The sequence below is a fragment of the Rhinoderma darwinii genome, chromosome 1 (genome assembly GCF_050947455.1).
Source record: "Rhinoderma darwinii isolate aRhiDar2 chromosome 1, aRhiDar2.hap1, whole genome shotgun sequence".
Lineage (NCBI taxonomy): Eukaryota > Metazoa > Chordata > Amphibia > Anura > Rhinodermatidae > Rhinoderma > Rhinoderma darwinii.
The window spans coordinates 626,533,751-626,552,131 of record NC_134687.1 but is presented as its reverse complement, the minus strand read 5'-3'; the positions used below and the strand labels follow the sequence as shown (position 1 = coordinate 626,552,131).

Below are 18,381 nucleotides of genomic sequence, written 5' to 3'. Positions count from 1 at the left end.
TGATGTCAGGGGCTTGCCCAGAGCTGGAGTCCCGGAGCAGAGCCCCTTCTAGCACCCTGCCTGGGATTCCAGCTCTGCTCCTGACATCACTGTCCTTATATGGACAGAGATGTCAGGGGCAACCCCAGAGCTGGAGTCCCGGGCAGAGCGCTAGTAGGCTCTTCCTGGGACTCCAGCTGTGCTCCTGACATCACTGGGACTCCAGCTCTGGGGAAGCCCCTGACATCATTGCCGATGTATGGACAGCGATGTCGGAGGCTTCCCCAGAGTCCCAGAGCAGAGCCTATACTAGCGCTCTGCCTGGGACTCCGCTCTGGGGAAGACCCTGACACACTGTCCATATATGGACAGCGATGTCAGGGAATTCCAGAGTCTCGGAGCACAGCCGATACTAGCGACTCGTCCCGCGGGCCGCAGATGACAGCCCCAGCGGCCGCATGCCTGAGACCCCTGCTCTATGGCATACCCTGCCCGTCTTCGAATTGCCTATGATGACAAGGTGGTTTTTCTGCATAGCCCGGCAGAATGGCTCCAGATGCATCCTTTTTTGGCTTGTGTGCCTCTTGAGCATTTACCTATTGGCCTCTCGAGTATGCTCCATCGGTCAGCCTGACATTCTTCACATGATGAATGTTACTTGGAGATATGTTCTATATTTTATGGCCTGTGCCTTATGTCACTGTCTCTACCATTACATCTTACGGTCTGTCGGTTAAGGGGGGGGGGGGGGTATTTTTCTCATTCATATATTGTTCTAATCCGATTCACTAGTAAACTTTTATCATTTGCTTACTACTACCAGGATCTATACCTGACCAAGATATAGTCGGGTATTCCCCTTTCTAATCTTTTTACCCTTAATGTCTGCCCTGCCTACAGTTCTTGGTGGGGACATTTCTGGGTTATTTTCCTCAGTTACTTTGTTATGTTTGATAGTTGTTCATATGTATGTCTATGCCGCCGATTTACCTTACTATGTCTATGCCTTCTTTTGCTCATTCGCTGCATGCTGTCCTACTGTCCATGACTGGCAATTGCTCCTATATGATGCATTTTTCTCACTGTTCTTATGGCGAGGTCTTTAAATTGTATCTCATGGAATGTGCGTGGTTTGGGGACGGTGTCTAAACGGGCCTCGGTGTGCTCTCATATTAGACGATCCAGCCCCCACCTAATTTGTTTACAGGAGACTCACCTCACTATCGAAAGATCTGATTATCTTAACCCCTTAATGACCAGCCTATTTTAAACCTTAATGACCAAGGTATTTTTGACGTTTTACCATTGTCGCATTCCAAGAGCTATAACTTTTTTATGTTTGCGTCGACATAGCTGTAGAAAGGTCTTGTTTTTTGCGGGACAAGTTGTATTTTTTAATAGCACCATTTTGGGGTACATATTATTTATGGATTAACTTTTATTAACTTTTTTTTGAGGGGTTAAACGGGAGAGATTGATACTGATATAGATCTCACACGTTCGAGCAGGGACGCCCCCAGCCCTCACCTATCTCTGGTAGCGGAGAGCAGGGACATTTAACGGCTCCCTGCTCCGTTTATTTATTCTGATGCAGCGCCGTGAAAAGGCTTATGCATCGGAATAAAGCCCATTAGTGGCCGCCGTGAAAAGGCGTATTGGCGGTCACTAACGGATTAAAGAGTCTCTGTCACCAGATTATAAGTGCCCTGTCTCCTACATAATATGATCGGCGATGTAATGTAGATAAGTGGTTTTTATTTTGAAAAACTATCATTTTTTAGCAAGTTATGAGCAATTTTAGATTTATGCTAATTAGTTTAATAGACAACTGGGTGTGTTTTTACTTTTTACCAACTGGGCGTTGTACAGAGAAGTGTATGAGGTCGACCAATCAGTGACCACTCAGCATCATACACTCCTCATTGTTCCAGCCCATTGTTAGTGTGATTGTGCAGTGAAAGAAGTTGGGCTGGAACAATGAGAAGTGTATGACGCTGATTGGTCACTGATTGGTCAGCCTCATACACTCCTCTGTACAACGCCCAGTTGGTAAAAAGTAAAAAATACCCAGTTGTCTATTAAGAAAGTAATTAGCATAAATCTAAAATTGCTCATGACTTGCTAAAAATTTATCGTCTTTCAAAATAAAAACCACTGCTGTTATCTACATTACAGCGCCGATCACATTATGTAGGAGACCGGGCACTTATAATCTGGTGACAGAGCCTCTATAAGAAACCTTGGATACAATGGGCATGCCACTCCTTTCATACTTCTTACTCTAGAGGGGTTTTCCTGCTGATACATCGCACTGTGAGATGGAATCCCATACAGACACGCAGAGACCCAGTAGGACGTTTTTTTTTTTGTCTATGCTGAAATAGACACTAAGCCATACGTTATTCTCTGTATATACAACCCGCCACAGGTGAACACCTTCACCCTTCTAGCAGCTATTGCTTTTGCACATCAATTTCCTACCTCCTATATTTTGTGCATGGGCGATTTGAACCAGGTGATGTCCCCGTCCATGGATCGCTTCCCACAAGATCCCACCCATGATTTAGTATCCACTACTCCTTTATGTCAGCTGATAGAAGGTGTGGGCTGGATTGATCTATGGTGACATTTTCATCCACAGGTTCTGGAATACACTTGCCATTCTTCTGGGAGACAGGCTCTCTCCAGGATTGATTATGTTTTTGGTTCTCCTGCCTTATCTCTTTTTGTGTCTTCTATATCACACTCTCCCAGGGGGATCTCGGACCACAGTGCGATACTGGTCAGTTTGGAATTTCCTGGACAACGGTTATTACGTGCCTGGAAGTTGCATCCTTTCTGGTTGACACTTATTGGCCCCTCTGATCGCATCCCTGACCAAATTATACAATTTTTGCAGGTACATGATGCACCCATTTCTCATACCTTGAAGTGGGATACCTTTAAGGCTTAGTTGCGTGGTTGTTTGCGTTCTACAATTACTTATATTTAAAAAAAATTATGGCTCACTGAGTGGGAGGCGGAGGAACGTGTGTCATCTGCGGAGTGGTATATTTCCGATTCCACGGAAACGCATCAGCCTAGTTGGTTACATTTCACCCGCCATATAAACATATGCTCCATCTCAAGACGAACGTAAATAGTTTTTTACACGCCAATATTATTTGAAAATGGGCAATCAATCCAGCCAGTTATTAGCCCACTTAATTAGACAACGTAACACATCTAATTCAGTTTTGAAAATTCAGGACTATGATGGTAATCTATTAACAGAGAGGGATGCCATTGCCACCAGATTTAGAAATTACTATGCCAGTTTATCCAGTTCCACCACTAACCATTCCATGGCAGACGTTTTAACTTATTTAAGTGACCTGACTTTTCCTACCCTCTCTTCGTCGCAAGTTACATTGATTGAAGCCCCTGTTACGATGGAGGAACTCCAAGAGGCTATTCGAGAAATGGCTCTCCACAAATCCCCAGGTCCTGATGGACTCCCTATTGAAATCTATAGGAGGTATGAGGAGCATATGGGCCCCATGTTATTAGATACCCTTAACAAGGCTTTACTCACCCACTCACTTGCCTCTACTTTTTATGATGCTTCTATTATTGTGCTACTGAAGCCGGATAATGACCCTGTTGATTGTGGCTCTTATAGACCAATCTCCCTAGTAGACGTAGACTATAAAATCCTAACAAAAATATTGGCGAAGCGACAATCACATTATTCTAACAATTATTCACCCTGACCAAACTGGATTCATGCCCGGTAAATCTACTACCATAAATATTAAACACGTGCAGACACTTATTCCGATAGGAAGAACGCATAATTTACCCTACGCTATAGCTTCGTTAGATACTATGAAGGCGTTCGACTCTGTTGAATGGTCCTTTCTTCTGTATTGCCTTCAGCGCTTTGGCCCCAAATTTATATCATGGATCCAACTTCTCTATAAATCCCCTATGGCTAATGTGGTGTTCAAGGGCATCCCCTGATTCTTTTCCTATTGCGCGGGGCACACGGCAAGGATGTCCCCTTTCACCGGTTTTATTTTCTATTGCCATAAAAGCTATAGCTATTAGATTGAGATCCACCCCCATCATAACTTGCGTACAGTGGAAGGGAAGGACTACAGTGGTGGGCCTGTACGCGGACGACATGGTCCTTTTTCTGCGCAACCCTCATGAATCTTTTGGTCACGTTGTCCGCCTGCTTGATACCTTTTCACAATTTTCTAGGCTGAGGGTTAATTGGCAGAAATCTGCTATAATGTATACGCCCGTTAATCCAATCCTAGACCCCTTGGTTTCGCAATGTGGCTTGGCCATGGTTACCAAATTTACGTACTTGGGTGTTGTTATGGTTCTTAATCATACTGATATGAAGGCCAACTCTATTGATCCACTTCTGACCCATGTAGAAACTAGATTGAAACTATGGTCTAAACTGCCTTTGTCGGTGGCAGGACGCATTAACTTACTAAGATGGTCATTCAGCCTAAATGTCTATACATATTACAGCATATGCCGGTTTTGGTCCCCAAGTCATACCGTAAACTCCTTACTCATTAAATTTGTGTGAGGCTCTTCTAGATCTAAACTTAAATTGGCTACTCTGCAGCGTCCCAAAGTGGATGGTGGAATGGCATTGTCGGACCTATACCTGTATTACCTAGCGGGCCAGTTGCGGGGATTACGAGACTGTTTTATAGATGTGCCTTCCTTAGACTCGACTCACATAATGGCTTCCCTGGTGGCTGGTAGTAGTCTAATTAGCTACCTAGAACACCCTCAATTTACTCGGTCACTTGAGGTACTTCCTCTGCATAAGGTAGCATTAATGGTATGGCGAGCTTCCAAGACTATATTACGTTTTAGAGATACTCTTACAGATAGATCTACCTTTGTGCCATAACCCCACCTTACCATCCTTATTAACTATGCCTGATCCTCAGTTTTGGCAGTGTCTGGGCGTGACGATGGTGGGAGATGTTTTTAGGGAGGGGTCATTTCTCACTTTGCTTCAGCTGCAAAAACACGGTCGCCCTCATTTGCAACTGTACCGATACTTCAAACTCCGCCACGCCTTCCAATCTCAATTCCCACTTAATACTATTGCTATATCTATGTCACTTGATAGGCATATTAAAATCACAAGGTCTAAAAGGGCTCATATCTGCACTATACACAATTGTTATCAGCAAAGGTGTCCTCAACACCTTTACCGGTGTACAATGGGTGGTTACTACAGATCCCTGATCTTACTCCTGACGATCGGACGGATGTCTTGCTCTCTCATTTGACAGTCTCTCCGGCGATTAATAATAAACTGATTCAATTATAGATTATTCACCAGGCATATTTAACGCCTATCAAACTACAAAAAACGGGCAGGATACCCACCTCGGAATGTCATAGATGTTCTAGTTTGGAGGCGGATTTTTTGCACCTTATGTGGGACTGCCCTTACATCTCTACCTTTTGGTCACATGTATTTAACTTTCTCACATCCCTTCTACCAACCCCTATACCTCCTTATCCAAAATTCCCAGCAGTGCGATTTTTGGAGGAGGATCAATGGACACATTATACACGCATATTTTTGAAGGAATCTTTATTTCTGGCCAGAAAAGTAATAGCTAAGCATTGAATGGCAGATAGGCCACCATCGCTTTCACAATGGAAAACATTATCATACCTTATGAAAACCTAGTGTATTAACATAGGAGCTGTCCTGAGAAGTTCCAGAAAATTTGGGGCTTATGGACAGACACCACTGACTATTGATGTGCGAGACTTTGGACAAGTCCCTTGAGATTTGTCAAAATACCATTTTATTATTTGTTCTGATGGTTATATATAGTAGCATGTACTCTATGGCGACATGGACAACGGGTTATGTTCCTTATGTTGATACTGGTTTATAAATGAAAAAACATCTTTGAAATGTTACTATTGCACCTATAATATCTATAATATCAATGCTTTGAAGACATGATGTCAATCTGTATATTTATTCTGTTTGCAACATTTTAAATAAAACAAATAAAAAAATAAATTAAAAAAATAATAATAAAAAAGTATCTTTTATATTACGGACAACCCGTGTTCCCTCTAAGAAGTTTGCTCTGGAAAGGAAAGAGTTAAAACAATATTCTAAGGCCATGTTCACATTTTATTTTTCCACCTATGTTTGGTGTATGCGCCAGAAGAGTTCCTGATGAATTTGCAGAACGCATCCATAGGGCCTCAATCACCTGACCGATAAGTGTGTCCTTTTGGCATACGCCGGGCTGGAATGTGTCAGAATAATTATATATTTTCTTAAATTGTATAGGAAAGCACAGTCCGTTAGGTTTTCCTATACAGAGGAATCCCACAAAAAAAAAAAAAACGTAGACTGTGCGGTATAAATTTTTTATCATTTGAGCTTATACCGAGGCATATGTCAGTGGCTTCCATCAGAATATACATTGGGAAAACGTGATGTAAACAGAGCCTTATGGAGTTAGTGATCCCAGTAGCATCTATACCGGTCTCCAGGGTTTGGAATATTTAACTCTATCATGTCCAGAACGCACAGCTGAGAGGAAACAGTTCTGACAACCAACACATGTTTATACAAAGACCCAGAGCCCATGACGGGGAGATGTACCTTCCACATCAGCTGAATGACCCTCCTCCCATCAGACTCGGTTTTGCAGATCTTCCTCCACAAGTCTGGACCTTGAGATGGTGCTAAAATATGTAGAACAAGATAGTTATATCATGAATCTATTCTGTAATGATCTATTATTTGCTCTCATAAAAGATGAGATTATCGTCTCACATCAAATTCATCAGTCATATGAAACTTGTCGGGTCGTAAGCACGTTTCCTTATGGGGTTAATGGGGGTGGGGAGGTGATGAAGACCATACTCTGGTACAAAGAGTAGCTCTTGCATTGGAGGTCTGTGAGCGTACTGCATACATGTAATACACTGTAGTCAATAATAAAACCGTATACAGTCAGCTCCCCCTAGTGGTGGCTGCTGGAAGCCAGAATTTGATCATGTCACTATTTCTATGCAGGGGATTTGTAGCTCTGTATCAGAAGAACAGAGAACAGATTGGTATATAGATCGAGAAGGACTTCAAACTAAGCATCCACCTTCTGTCACCATGTCATTTTTACCAGAATGCCCGGGAATACTAAATATTAGATAGGAACCCTTTAATTAGCCTACCAGCTCAGTGGCAGCACTGAGGATCTTACACGACCATGTGTTTTATACCCATCTGCTAAACAGCAATTCTCTTTCCCAGCATGCCCACACTTCCCCCATGGCACATTGCAGTGTGTTTACAGTTGGGCACATACATTATTAAAGCAATATTTGCTTTGCAGGGACCGACAACTTACTAGATTCTGATGTGGTGGCTGTATACTCCTTGCTCCATTCACTCCAGAACCCCTTGATTTGCGGCTTACAGCGCAAGCTTATGACATATTCTGTGTAAGACTGAAGTCCTTGCAGTGCGAATGAGGTTCTAGTTCTTTTTATGTCATCTGAAGGGACCTAATGAGAGAAAGGTCTGTTGTTACTCCCCCTGGTGGTGGATGCAGGTAGCAGAATCTTATCATGTAACTCCATGGGAGTTGTATACAGCTGTATGTAGTGAGCTCCCCCTAGTGGTTGCTGCAGACAGCTAGAATTTTATCGTAACTTTATGGGCGTGTGATGGGAAGCAGGGGACACCTATAGAGATAGATTATGAAATTAATCAGTGCAGATTTTGGGCCTATGTAAATAAAATATAACAGAATGATAGATGAATGCCAAATCGTGTAGTGTTTTTCATCACCTATGTTCTTGTGATTTACCATATGGCAGTCTAAGTTGGGTGGTTGCCTGGAATATTTATAAAGTAGTCCCTGGATGGTTTGTTAGAGGAGGACTATTGGTTTGGGGCCCCTTAGTTCCAAGGCAGGGAAACCCTATAGTTCCAGTATACAATGATATTCTAGAAATATCAATATGGGAACAGTTCTCTGCTTCCATAGAACAATGTTCCTGCAGCAAGCAGAGTTAGTTCTAGATAGAAGGACTTACCTCATTCCATTCAGTGCTGCCTTTGGGTTTGTATCTCAGGTTGTATATCAGTTCATTAATTTCCATGGGATTTTTCCATTCAATTCTCAATACTTTTTGCAGGACAGCGGACACACTCACTATTTCAGGAGGATTGGGTTTCACTACATGAATCAAGTTTATAAAAGGGGAAAACAAAAGAAATGCAAATTAGGAACGCTTTATTATATACATTGCATTTCGTCACTATACTTTTCCTCATTTAATATTAGAAGATTTATTTAAAGGGACATCTTTTTGAAGCACAGACCCACTGGCGATCAGCTTCTGTACCCCCAACAATCAGCAGCTCGCAGTATGTAGCATTACGCAGCACCTGTACAAATGAACGGCCCACAATGTAATTCACGGGCGAGTCCTCCAGAGCTGGAGACAAACTTTGAAGTGGCTCTTCGCTGAAGCTAATAGAGGGGATGCTGGGGTTTATGGAAATGTGGGGAATGTACAGCTTATAGGTCTGTAGATACCTTTGCTTAAAATGAATGTCCACCCTTAGACATCATTTGTTGTTTTTTTTTTTAACTCCATAGGGTCAAAATTCTGTGTGGTTACATTTCGTAATATATCTTTATAGCAGTAAAAAAAAATATTTTCCTGATACAGAGCTCCAAATCCCCTGCATAGAGATAAAATTATAACGTTCTTCCTGTCCTTAGCCACCACTAGGGCGAGCTCGAGAGCCTGCTGTATACGGTGTATAGATTGAACTCAATAATCAAACAGTATACAATGAGCTCCCCCTAGTGTTGGCTGCAGGCATTCAGAATGTTAGAATTTTAATCTCTGTCTATGCAGAGGATTTGGAGCTGTGTATCATAAAAACTAAGCTCAGACACCTATAAAAATATATTAAAAAATGAGGCAGCACAGAACGTTGAACCTAAAAATGACATGATGATAAAAGGTGGAGGTTCGCGTTAAAGGTGTTTTCCCATCATGGAAAGCGATGGCGTATTGTTCGGATACATCATCCATTTCTGATCAGTGGGGGGGGGGGTGTCTAACTGCCGGAACCCCCGCCGTCCTAAGAATGTTGTTTTTCCTTGCACAGGGAGCTGCAGCACGGCTGCATTTAATTAAATAAGACCATGCATCAGTCCTGTGCACAGCAGGGGGTCGGGAGCGCAACTGTGCAGAGAAAGCGTTGAAGGGATGCAATGCCACAGCTTTAATGGACTTTTGCGTTGATTCTGCCACTCGTCGCACTTTTCTTTAAGTGGGCGGGGCTTAACGGTGGGAGCCCCCGACAGATTTACTATAATCTACGTCAGAAACTAGCGTAAATTACATTGCAAATAGATTTGATTCTCTGGCGCACGGACAGAGATAAGCAAAATTTATTAAGGGACACGCTTCTTAATAAATTAGCCGCATCTTACTTCAGCGCTCTGTTTATTAGGACTCATGGAGTCTCATGAAGACCGTCCCGTACATACACACAGACATCATAGAGGGGGTCCCTCCCCCACTGAGGACCCCTCCCAATGAGCCAGAATGGAGAGCCGCTCCTGCTCTTGCGTACCCAAGCCGTCCACGTAGAAAATTGACAGCCTCTCATCTGACTATCTGCCATGTAATACTACATTTCCCCAGTAGAGGTCAATGTAGGCCGCAACAAAACCAGCCGATTGCCGTGGGCGCGGAACGCGCGACGTTTAGCTGATGGCTGCGGCACTTTCAACATGAGACGGCACTTTAACCATAAGATAAGAAGTGTTCTCATATTAATCAAGATCATGTTTTGCACTTATTGATCACGGAAGCAAAATCTAAAAATAAATAAATGAATATTTACCAATATGTACAATATCAAACAATACGAGGTCTGATTCAGCTTTACCAAGAACATTTTCAGCTACCACCATGAAAGTGGTGTCAATGTGCAATATGAAGTCGGGGTACTGTAATGTACAGAAATTGCTCCCCACGTCAGCAGTACAACCCTTCTGCGGACCTATTGCCCTGTAAATACAAAAAACATACCAATAGATATTACTGTCCGCTTAGACAGCACAGAACTGAATTTCAAAAGCAGAAGTTTGTGCTCCAGAGCTGCTCTTCCTGCTATAACTGGGATGAAGAAGTTGCAACCATTTTCAGCCATTCAATAGGCTACAAATTTTGGAGATACATCTGCTATAGGGAGAGAGGGGGATTGGATGGCCGCAATACACGTAAGATCGGCAGGTTCGGCCAGCTTTTAGCTTTTGTGTATGGACTGCTGTAGGCTTTCCATTATAGCGGTCATCCTCCGACATGTTCCTATACGGTGATATACGCAGTAGATTAAACATGCACTACTAATTCTTTACAGTAGATACAATTAGATGTAATGGTGGAAACATCTTTGGATGGTCGTAACCATTTCAGGAGTCGGATAATTCTTGATGTAAGAAAAAAAAAATAAAAAAAAATATGGAAGCTGAATTAGTATCCCCCACACGTCCGGCAGCCGTCTCCAGCGCGCCATGCGTCACTTTTTTCTGACAAACACTAAATAATAAAGAAACATGCTTTATGGGTTTACTATCACACAAAAAAAATAAAAATGTTGTGAAGAGTGGGGGTCTGGGCGCCGGAAGGGGCTCGGCACTCAGCAACACGCCACAACCTCTTAATTCTAGATAACAGTAGGAGGAGCCTCCACACCCGCACTCCACCAATCACAACTTCTACGTTTCGTGTCAAAAGTTGTTTTTTTTTTTTTTTTATAATGACGGTGACCCTTTAAGTAGCAGAATTAAATGCAGTCATTTCACGCTGGGAGACCACCTTACCTGGAAATCAATGGTCTCTCTATTTGGGGATAGGTAGAAGGGTTTAGGTTTTGCATCGGTTCAGTATTATTGACCAGGTCCAGTCTCACCCTACAGTGCGGCAGGAAAGAAGACACATACAAGGGACAGAGCTGAGAAGGTTAGAAAAGCCAGGAACAAGACAAAAACAAACCCTGATTATAGGTTAGGGGGAAGAAAAATAAAGCTAGAAATGGAGGACACAAAAAAATAGTACTGTACGGTACAGCAGAAATCTGTGACCACAGGACCACCTACTCCTAATTCTTCCATTTAGGCAGGAGAATGGCTGAGGAGTGGGGGAAGGGGATAGGTATTGCCTAGTCTGTAGACAAAACAGTGGGGAAATGTAGAGCGGGAGGACAGACAGAAAGCTGCCTACCAGCCAGGTCTGATCTGAGGAGGAAGAGACGCACTAAAGCAAAGTATGACAAGTTCCCACATGTAGTTTTCTGCATGCACTTTACTTTATAACTTATAGTGGTCGTCATGTGCTATCCCCAATCACTCCCGTGCCATCCCCAATCGCTCCCGTGCCATCCCCAATCGCTCCCGTGCCATCCCCAATCGCTCCCGTGCCATCCCCAATCGATCTCGTGCCATCCCCAATCGATCTCGTGCCATCCCCAATCGCTCTATTTAAGTAAAGTAAGGTCATCGAGACTTGAGGGAGGAGATGGGGGTAGTGTTTTTTGAGTTTTGCCTAGTAAATGGCCTGAAGGAAGAAAACCCATCTCTCTAGTGCCTCCTATATGTGACACCTGTCGGTCAATGACCGACCCTTTACAAAGCCTTGAAACGTGACACGTGTTAATAGCCAAACCTGAGACCCCCACTGGTAGACAGCACTGTTTTGGAGTTGTTGCTCCTCATCAGTACATAGTAGGGTTCTGGTTGGCTGAGCGAGAGGTCTTTGACCAAACTCTTGGAAGGTACGGATTGTCCAGGCAGAGATCCAGATGGAGGGAGTCTTAAGGGTAAAGCTCCCTCGGAAAAAGTACACAAAATAGTGCTGCTTAAAAAGCATCTCACTCAGCCACCCAGAACCCTACTCTGTATGGAGCAAAAACTAGAAACAGTGCCGTCTACAGATGGGGGCTTCTCTGGTTTGATTAACCTGATTCGAGTTTCAAGACTCAATAAAGGGTCGAACGCGGACTTGCAGGGTAGTCATCTATAGGTGGCACTAAAGAGACAGTAGTCTTCCTTCTAGTGGAGAGCTATTTTGCATACTTTTCCCAGGGAGCATTGCACAGCCAGCTGGATCTCCACAAGGAGAATAATTATCTTCCGAGAGATAATGAAATATCAAACTGCAGTATAAACTTTGAGAGTAGTTGCTGATGACTTGTAGAAGAATGTCCAACGTGTGGAATCATGAGGAGGCGGTAGATATTATGTGAAGCTACTGAATCACATTACAGCTCGTTTCAAGTTACTTTTCGTTGCACAGAGGAGGTTATACAGCACTTGCACTATACCCACTGCACCCATACCGAACAGATTGTTTGTGGTGTGTGATCCCTTGGCCCAGGAGAGGGTATAGAAAAACACATAAGTGGTCACTGACAGCAAGATAAATCCACCAGCTTCAACATGTAAAAATCATGCATAACAGTCGAGTGCTTCTTTACCATGATTGTTTCAGAGTGTATTTAGTGGGAATTATGGTGGGTCGTCCAGGGTCCCATGTACAGGTCAGAGTCTTTCCATTATAAGAGATGCAGGTCAGGTTCTCCGGCTTCTCTGGAGGATCTTTAAAATGCAGAAATTACACTTATCACAGACAATCATGGCAGAAAAATTACATATATATTATATATACACACACACACACACACACACACACACACACACACACACACACACGTATTGCCCCCCCCCCTCTTAATCATTGAATTGCGGTGTTTTCTTCAGTCCCATTCCCACAGGTGTATAACATCCGGCACTCGCCCTGCAGTCACTTTACAGACGTTAGTGATAGAATAATAGTTGTAAAGAGATCACGGACCTCCAGCCCGATCCTGTAATAGGACGCCACCGGTGTAACAAGTCAGTTTGTAAAATTTCTTCCCTCCTAGATATTCCACCATCACCTGTGAGTGAAATTATTGTAAAGTGGAAGGAACAGCAGCAACTCAGCCACAAAGAGGAGACCACGTAAAGTTACAGAGCGGGGGCGCCGAGTGCTGAGGAGCGTAGTGTATAATGGTCACCAACGCTCTGATGACTCCATAACTGCAGAGTATAAACCTCCTCTGGTATTAACATCCGCACAAAATCTGTGCCCGGGACCTTCATGGCATGGGGGCCGAGCAGCTGCATGCCAGCCAACCATCACCAAGCACAATGCCAGGCGTCGGATGGAGTGGTGTAAAGCCACCGCCACTGGACTCTGGAGCAGTGGAAACGTGTTCTGTGGAGTGACGCTTCTCTATCTGATGGAGTCTGGGTTTGGTAAATGCCAGGAGCACGTTACCTGCCTGGCTGCATTGTGCCAGCTGTATAGTTTGGTGGAGGGGGGGGATAATGCTATGGGGTATTTTTCAGGGGTCGGCCCCTTAGTTCCAGTGAAGTGAAATCTTAAAGCTTCAGCATACCAAGACATTTTGGACAATTGTAGATTACAACTTTGTGGGAATAGTTTGGGGTTCGGCCCTTTTCTGTTCCTCATGACTGCGCCCCAGTGCACAAGGTCTATAAAGACGTGGTTGGGGGAGTTCTGTGTGGAAGAACTTGACTGGCCGCAGTGCCCTGACCCAAACCCCATCCAACACCTTTGGGATGAATGGAAATTACGAGCCAGACACCCTCCCCCCAACATCAGTGGGCAAAAATTCCCACAGCCACCCCAAAATCTTGTAGAAATCCTTCCCATGAGAGTGGAAGCAGTTTTATCTGCAAAGGCGGACCAACTCCATATTAATGCCTACGGATTTAGGGTCTGTTCACATCACCATTCGCTTTCCGTTCCAGGGGTTCCGTCTGAGGTTTCCGTCGGGTGAACCCCGCAATGGAAAGTCAAACTGAAAACACAGCTTCCGTTACCGTCACCATTGATAATGGTTTCCGTTCATCACCATTCCGGCAGGTTTCCGTTTTAATGATGGAATCAATAGCACAGTCGACTCCGCTATTGATTTCGTCATTAAAACGGAAACCTGCCGGAATGGTGACGAACGGAAACCATCAGCAATGAGAAACGGAAGCTGTGGTTTCAGTTTGACTTTCCTTTTGCGGAAAGCCAACGCTGATGTGAACAGGCCCTTAGAATGGGATGTCAGAAAAGCTCCTGTAGGTGTAATGTGGAGGTGTTCCAATACTTTTCTCCATATAGTGTATCTAAAGCAAACATATATAGAGGGTCTGTTACCCTGTGCATTTATGTCTACACCCAGATCATAGACTTTGCCAGCATCACTGTAAAGACGTCAGTCTCCACACAAATGTATCAAGTGTATGGACATGTAGATCTGTATTTGCACCAGAGTCATAGGCGTAGAAGCTACAATATTAAAGAGCTCCCTCTGGAGCAGAAACGCTGCCAGCTCTTGTGCTGAATGTAAATGATAAATCCAGATGTCATTAAAGAGGCTCTGTCACCACATTAGAAGTGTCCTGTCTTCTACATAAGGAGACCGGCGCTGTAATGTAGGTGACAGCAGTGCTTTTTATTTAAAAAAACCGATCTGTTTTCACCACTTTATTAGCGATTTTAGATTTATGCTAATGAGTTGCTTAATGGTGGGCGTGTTTTTACTTCTGACCAAGTGGGCGTTGTACAGAGGAGTGTATGACGCTGACCAATCAGAATCCTGCACTTCTCTCCATTCATTTCCTCAGCGCGTAGGGATCCAGCTAGATCCTTATGTGCGGTCTTATACTAACACATTAACAATACTGAAGTGTTTAGACAGTGAATAGACATTCCACGGAATGTCTATTCACAATCTCTGCACTTCGTTACTGTTTCTGTGGTAGTTACAGCAGAGGAAGCGTAATCTCGTTGTAACCTGTCATCTACAGCGTAATCTCGCGAGATTACGCTCCCTCTGCTGTAACTACCACAGACAGAGTAACGAAGTGCAGAGATTGTGAATAGACATCCCGTGGAATGTCTATTCACTGTCTAAACACTTCAGTAACGTTAATGTGTTAGTATAAGACAGCACATAGCGATCTAAAAGGATCCCTATGCGCTGCCTAAATTAATGGAGAGGAGTGCATGAGGCTGATTGGTCAGCGTCATACACTCATCTGTACAACGCCCACTTGGTTTAAAGTAAAAACACGCCCACTCGGGCATTAAGCAACTCATTACCATAAATCTAAAATCGCTAATAAAGTTGTAAAAATAGATCGTTTTTTTTTTAAATAAAAAGCATTGCTGTCACCTACATTATAGCGCCCATCTCCTTATGTAGGAGACAGGGCACTTCTAATGTGGTGACAGAGTCTCTTTAAGTGCGTTGTGTCCCCTGACTAAGGACAGCGTATACAGACCTACTGGGCATCTGTGGCAAATGCTAAGGAGTGCACTGTATGAATGAGCACAGCGCCCCCTCAGTGCTGAATGACAGCCTCCATACTAGCTTTTATATCAAGTTCAGTGCTGTGCTCATGAACAGCCAACGCACCATCATTGGGCACAGATGAACAGTTTTTATCAGGGTCCATCGATCAAAGGAATAAAAAAAATTTTAAAAATAAGTTTCTCAGCGCATATTGTACAAGCTGCGGAGCAGGATGAACGCTCAATAAACGATAAAATATTTATCTACTTACAGCCCAGGGAGAAAAAAATCCCGTGGAGAGTGACTTCAGTCTGTCCATATGCCTTAAAGGAGCAGATAAGACTATTGTGCATGGAAAGAGTAGGCTCAAAAGTGACACTTGAAACTCGGTCATTTATCACCGTATACTGGCTCTCTGGTATTACTTGGTTCCCAACTTTCCAAAATAATTCTTTGGAGGTGATCCGGTAATTCAGCTCATCTAAACAGGTCTGGTTCACGAAGCAGTACGCTGTCAGGTTTGTGTTCAGCTCCACGGCCGGTGATTGGGGGGTGATTTGGACGCAGGAATTGATAACACGTCCATCTGAAATCAAAGTAAAATAATGGTTATTAACACGGCAATGCGGTGACACACGACCCACGTAGATCACCGTCCCGTCAGGTCCACTGGGAGATTTTGCCGTTAGGATTTAGGTCTAGAAGTGGACAGGTTTAGAGTATGCAGTATGTAGTAATAGCCAACTGGACGAGCTATTTCCATATGCAGCGTCATGTGACTGAAGGTGCATATACACATTGGATGAAAGTCAGCCAAACCCATGGATTTCAGCAGGACAAGCCGACTACCCAATGTGTATGGGGGCATCACGACTTGTATTTCAGCATTCCCGATCCTTTGCTCCCACGGGAGAAAAGTCGCTGCCAAAGAAGAGTGGAGGGGACGGAGGCGTACTCACTGCTACCCATTAAAAACCGAGTGCACGCAGAGCCGAGAGTGCATGTGTATAGGGGTGTCGGGAGGACAGCTGTCTCCAGTGTATAGGCAACTCAAGTGTCATAATTGTACCAGAGTGACAGGAGGACCAGGAGAGCCCCCGGACGAGTAAATACAATTCCTCTCTCATGGTTTCTGTAAAATGCTACAAAAGCTTCTTTACAGGAAAAGCATTTGAGTGCGTTTTTCTCCAATCAAATCAATGGGTGAAAAACACAAAATCGGCCTGTAAGAAACAGTAGTGGATTTAATTTTCCCCCCACCATCCCCCACCGCATCCTAAAATCTTTTCAAAGTCCCGTTTACCTAATTTGAAGGTATTTCCAGTGTTAAAATCTGCACCTGAATGCGGAGTTTAAGTATACTGCCGAATTTTACACGCAGCATGCTGGCTCGGCTGCTGCTCCCGGGATCATAATCTGCCCTAAAAAACGTTTGCAGTGGGAATATAAAATCGGAGATTTGGCACCAAGCACAGAATAATTTTTCTCATAGTAAGGTGTGGCATCGGGTTCGGACTGCGCTCAAACTTATGGCCTCATGCACTGGAATCTGACTACTTACAGAGACTTGCAAAAGTATTCACCCCCTTGGTGTTTTGTTTTTAATGTTTTTTTGTTTTTTTTTGCATTACAACCTTGAATTACAATTTACTTTTAGGGGGTTTGTAACATTTGATTTGTACAACATGATTAATCACTTTGAAGGTCTAAAACATTTTTTTTCTACTGTGACACAAACAATAATTAGGACAAAAAACAAAGAACTTTAACCCCTTCCCAATATACGCCGTATATATACACGGCGCACGCCGGGTGGGGGAATATGGAGAGCGCTCACAGGCTGAGCCCGCTCCATAGAACGAGCGTGTCGGCTGTGTGTTACAGCCGACACTTCCAGGTAACGAGTGGGATCCCGTTGGTATGCATGGCAGCCTGGGGGCTTCATAGGAGACTATCGCTGGTTAAATACAAAAACAGTCAAATAAAGTTGTTGTTTTTTAATAAATAAAAAAAAAAAAAAAAAGTAAAAAAAAAAAAAAACTTGTAACATTTTCCCTCAAGCACAATGTAAACAAATCAGAAAATAACATAACTGGTATCGACGTGTCCGTAAAAGTCTAAACTATTACAATATATATCATTATTTGGTCCGCAGCGTGAACGCCGTAAAAAATGTAGAAACGTCAGAATTGATGTTTTGTGGTCCCTTCATCTCCCACAAAAAATGAAATAAAAAGTGATCAAAAAGTCTCATGTACCCCGAAATGGTACCAATATAAACTACAGCTCCCCCGCAAAAAATAAGCCCTCACACGGCTAAATCGACGGAAAATAAAAAAAAACTTTATGGCTCTCAGAATATGGCGACAAAACTCTAATTTTATTTTTAACAATCCGTTTTTTCCTTGTAGAAGTAGCAAAGCATAAAAAAAAAAAAACTATATCAATTTGGTATCGCTGTAATCGTATTGACCCGCAGAATAAAGTTAACATGCCGTTTTTACCGCACGGTGAACGCCATTAAAACAAAACCACCCAAAAGATTGATAAATCGCTGTTTTTTTCCTATTACACCCCACAAATTTTTTGCCCCAGTTTCAAACTAGATTATATGGTACAATAAATGGGGCCGTGAAAATCTACAACTTGTCCCGCAAAACACAAGCCCTCATACGGCAATATAGATGGGGAAAAAAAAAAAAAGAAGTTACGGCTTTTGGAAGGTGGGGAGGAAAAGACAGAAGTGAAAATTCGAAATATGGTTGCGGTGGGAAGGGTTAATTAAGTATTTACACCCGGAAAGTCAATACTTTGTGGAGCACCAAGTGGGGGTGAAAACTTTTGCAAAGCAGTGTATAGACGGCCTGTAGACCAAATTATGGGACCGAGTTACAAAACACGATCCATTCTTGCAATGGATTGGAACGTGTCCAATATCCAATCGCTTATGTGTG

General features: G+C 43.3%; 1 protein-coding gene across 2 annotated transcripts in view; it reads right to left on the bottom strand.

The window, feature by feature from the left end:
- IL6ST (interleukin 6 cytokine family signal transducer) overlaps window positions 1-18,381 on the bottom strand; it is an 88,634-nt gene that overhangs the window by 11,373 nt on the left and 58,880 nt on the right. Inside the window, exons 3-9 of one of the 2 annotated variants that reach the window (XM_075842443.1) lie at window positions 15,699-16,013; window positions 12,548-12,668; window positions 10,896-10,985; window positions 9,914-10,080; window positions 8,080-8,222; window positions 7,389-7,545; window positions 6,641-6,723 (exon numbers count right to left, since the gene is read on the bottom strand). In XM_075842443.1, coding sequence (XP_075698558.1) covers window positions 6,641-6,723; window positions 7,389-7,545; window positions 8,080-8,222; window positions 9,914-10,080; window positions 10,896-10,985; window positions 12,548-12,668; window positions 15,699-16,013 — 1,076 coding nt within the window. The remainder of the gene's footprint in view (window positions 1-6,640; window positions 6,724-7,388; window positions 7,546-8,079; window positions 8,223-9,913; window positions 10,081-10,895; window positions 10,986-12,547; window positions 12,669-15,698; window positions 16,014-18,381) is intronic. The other variant, XM_075842452.1, reaches the window with a different exon arrangement.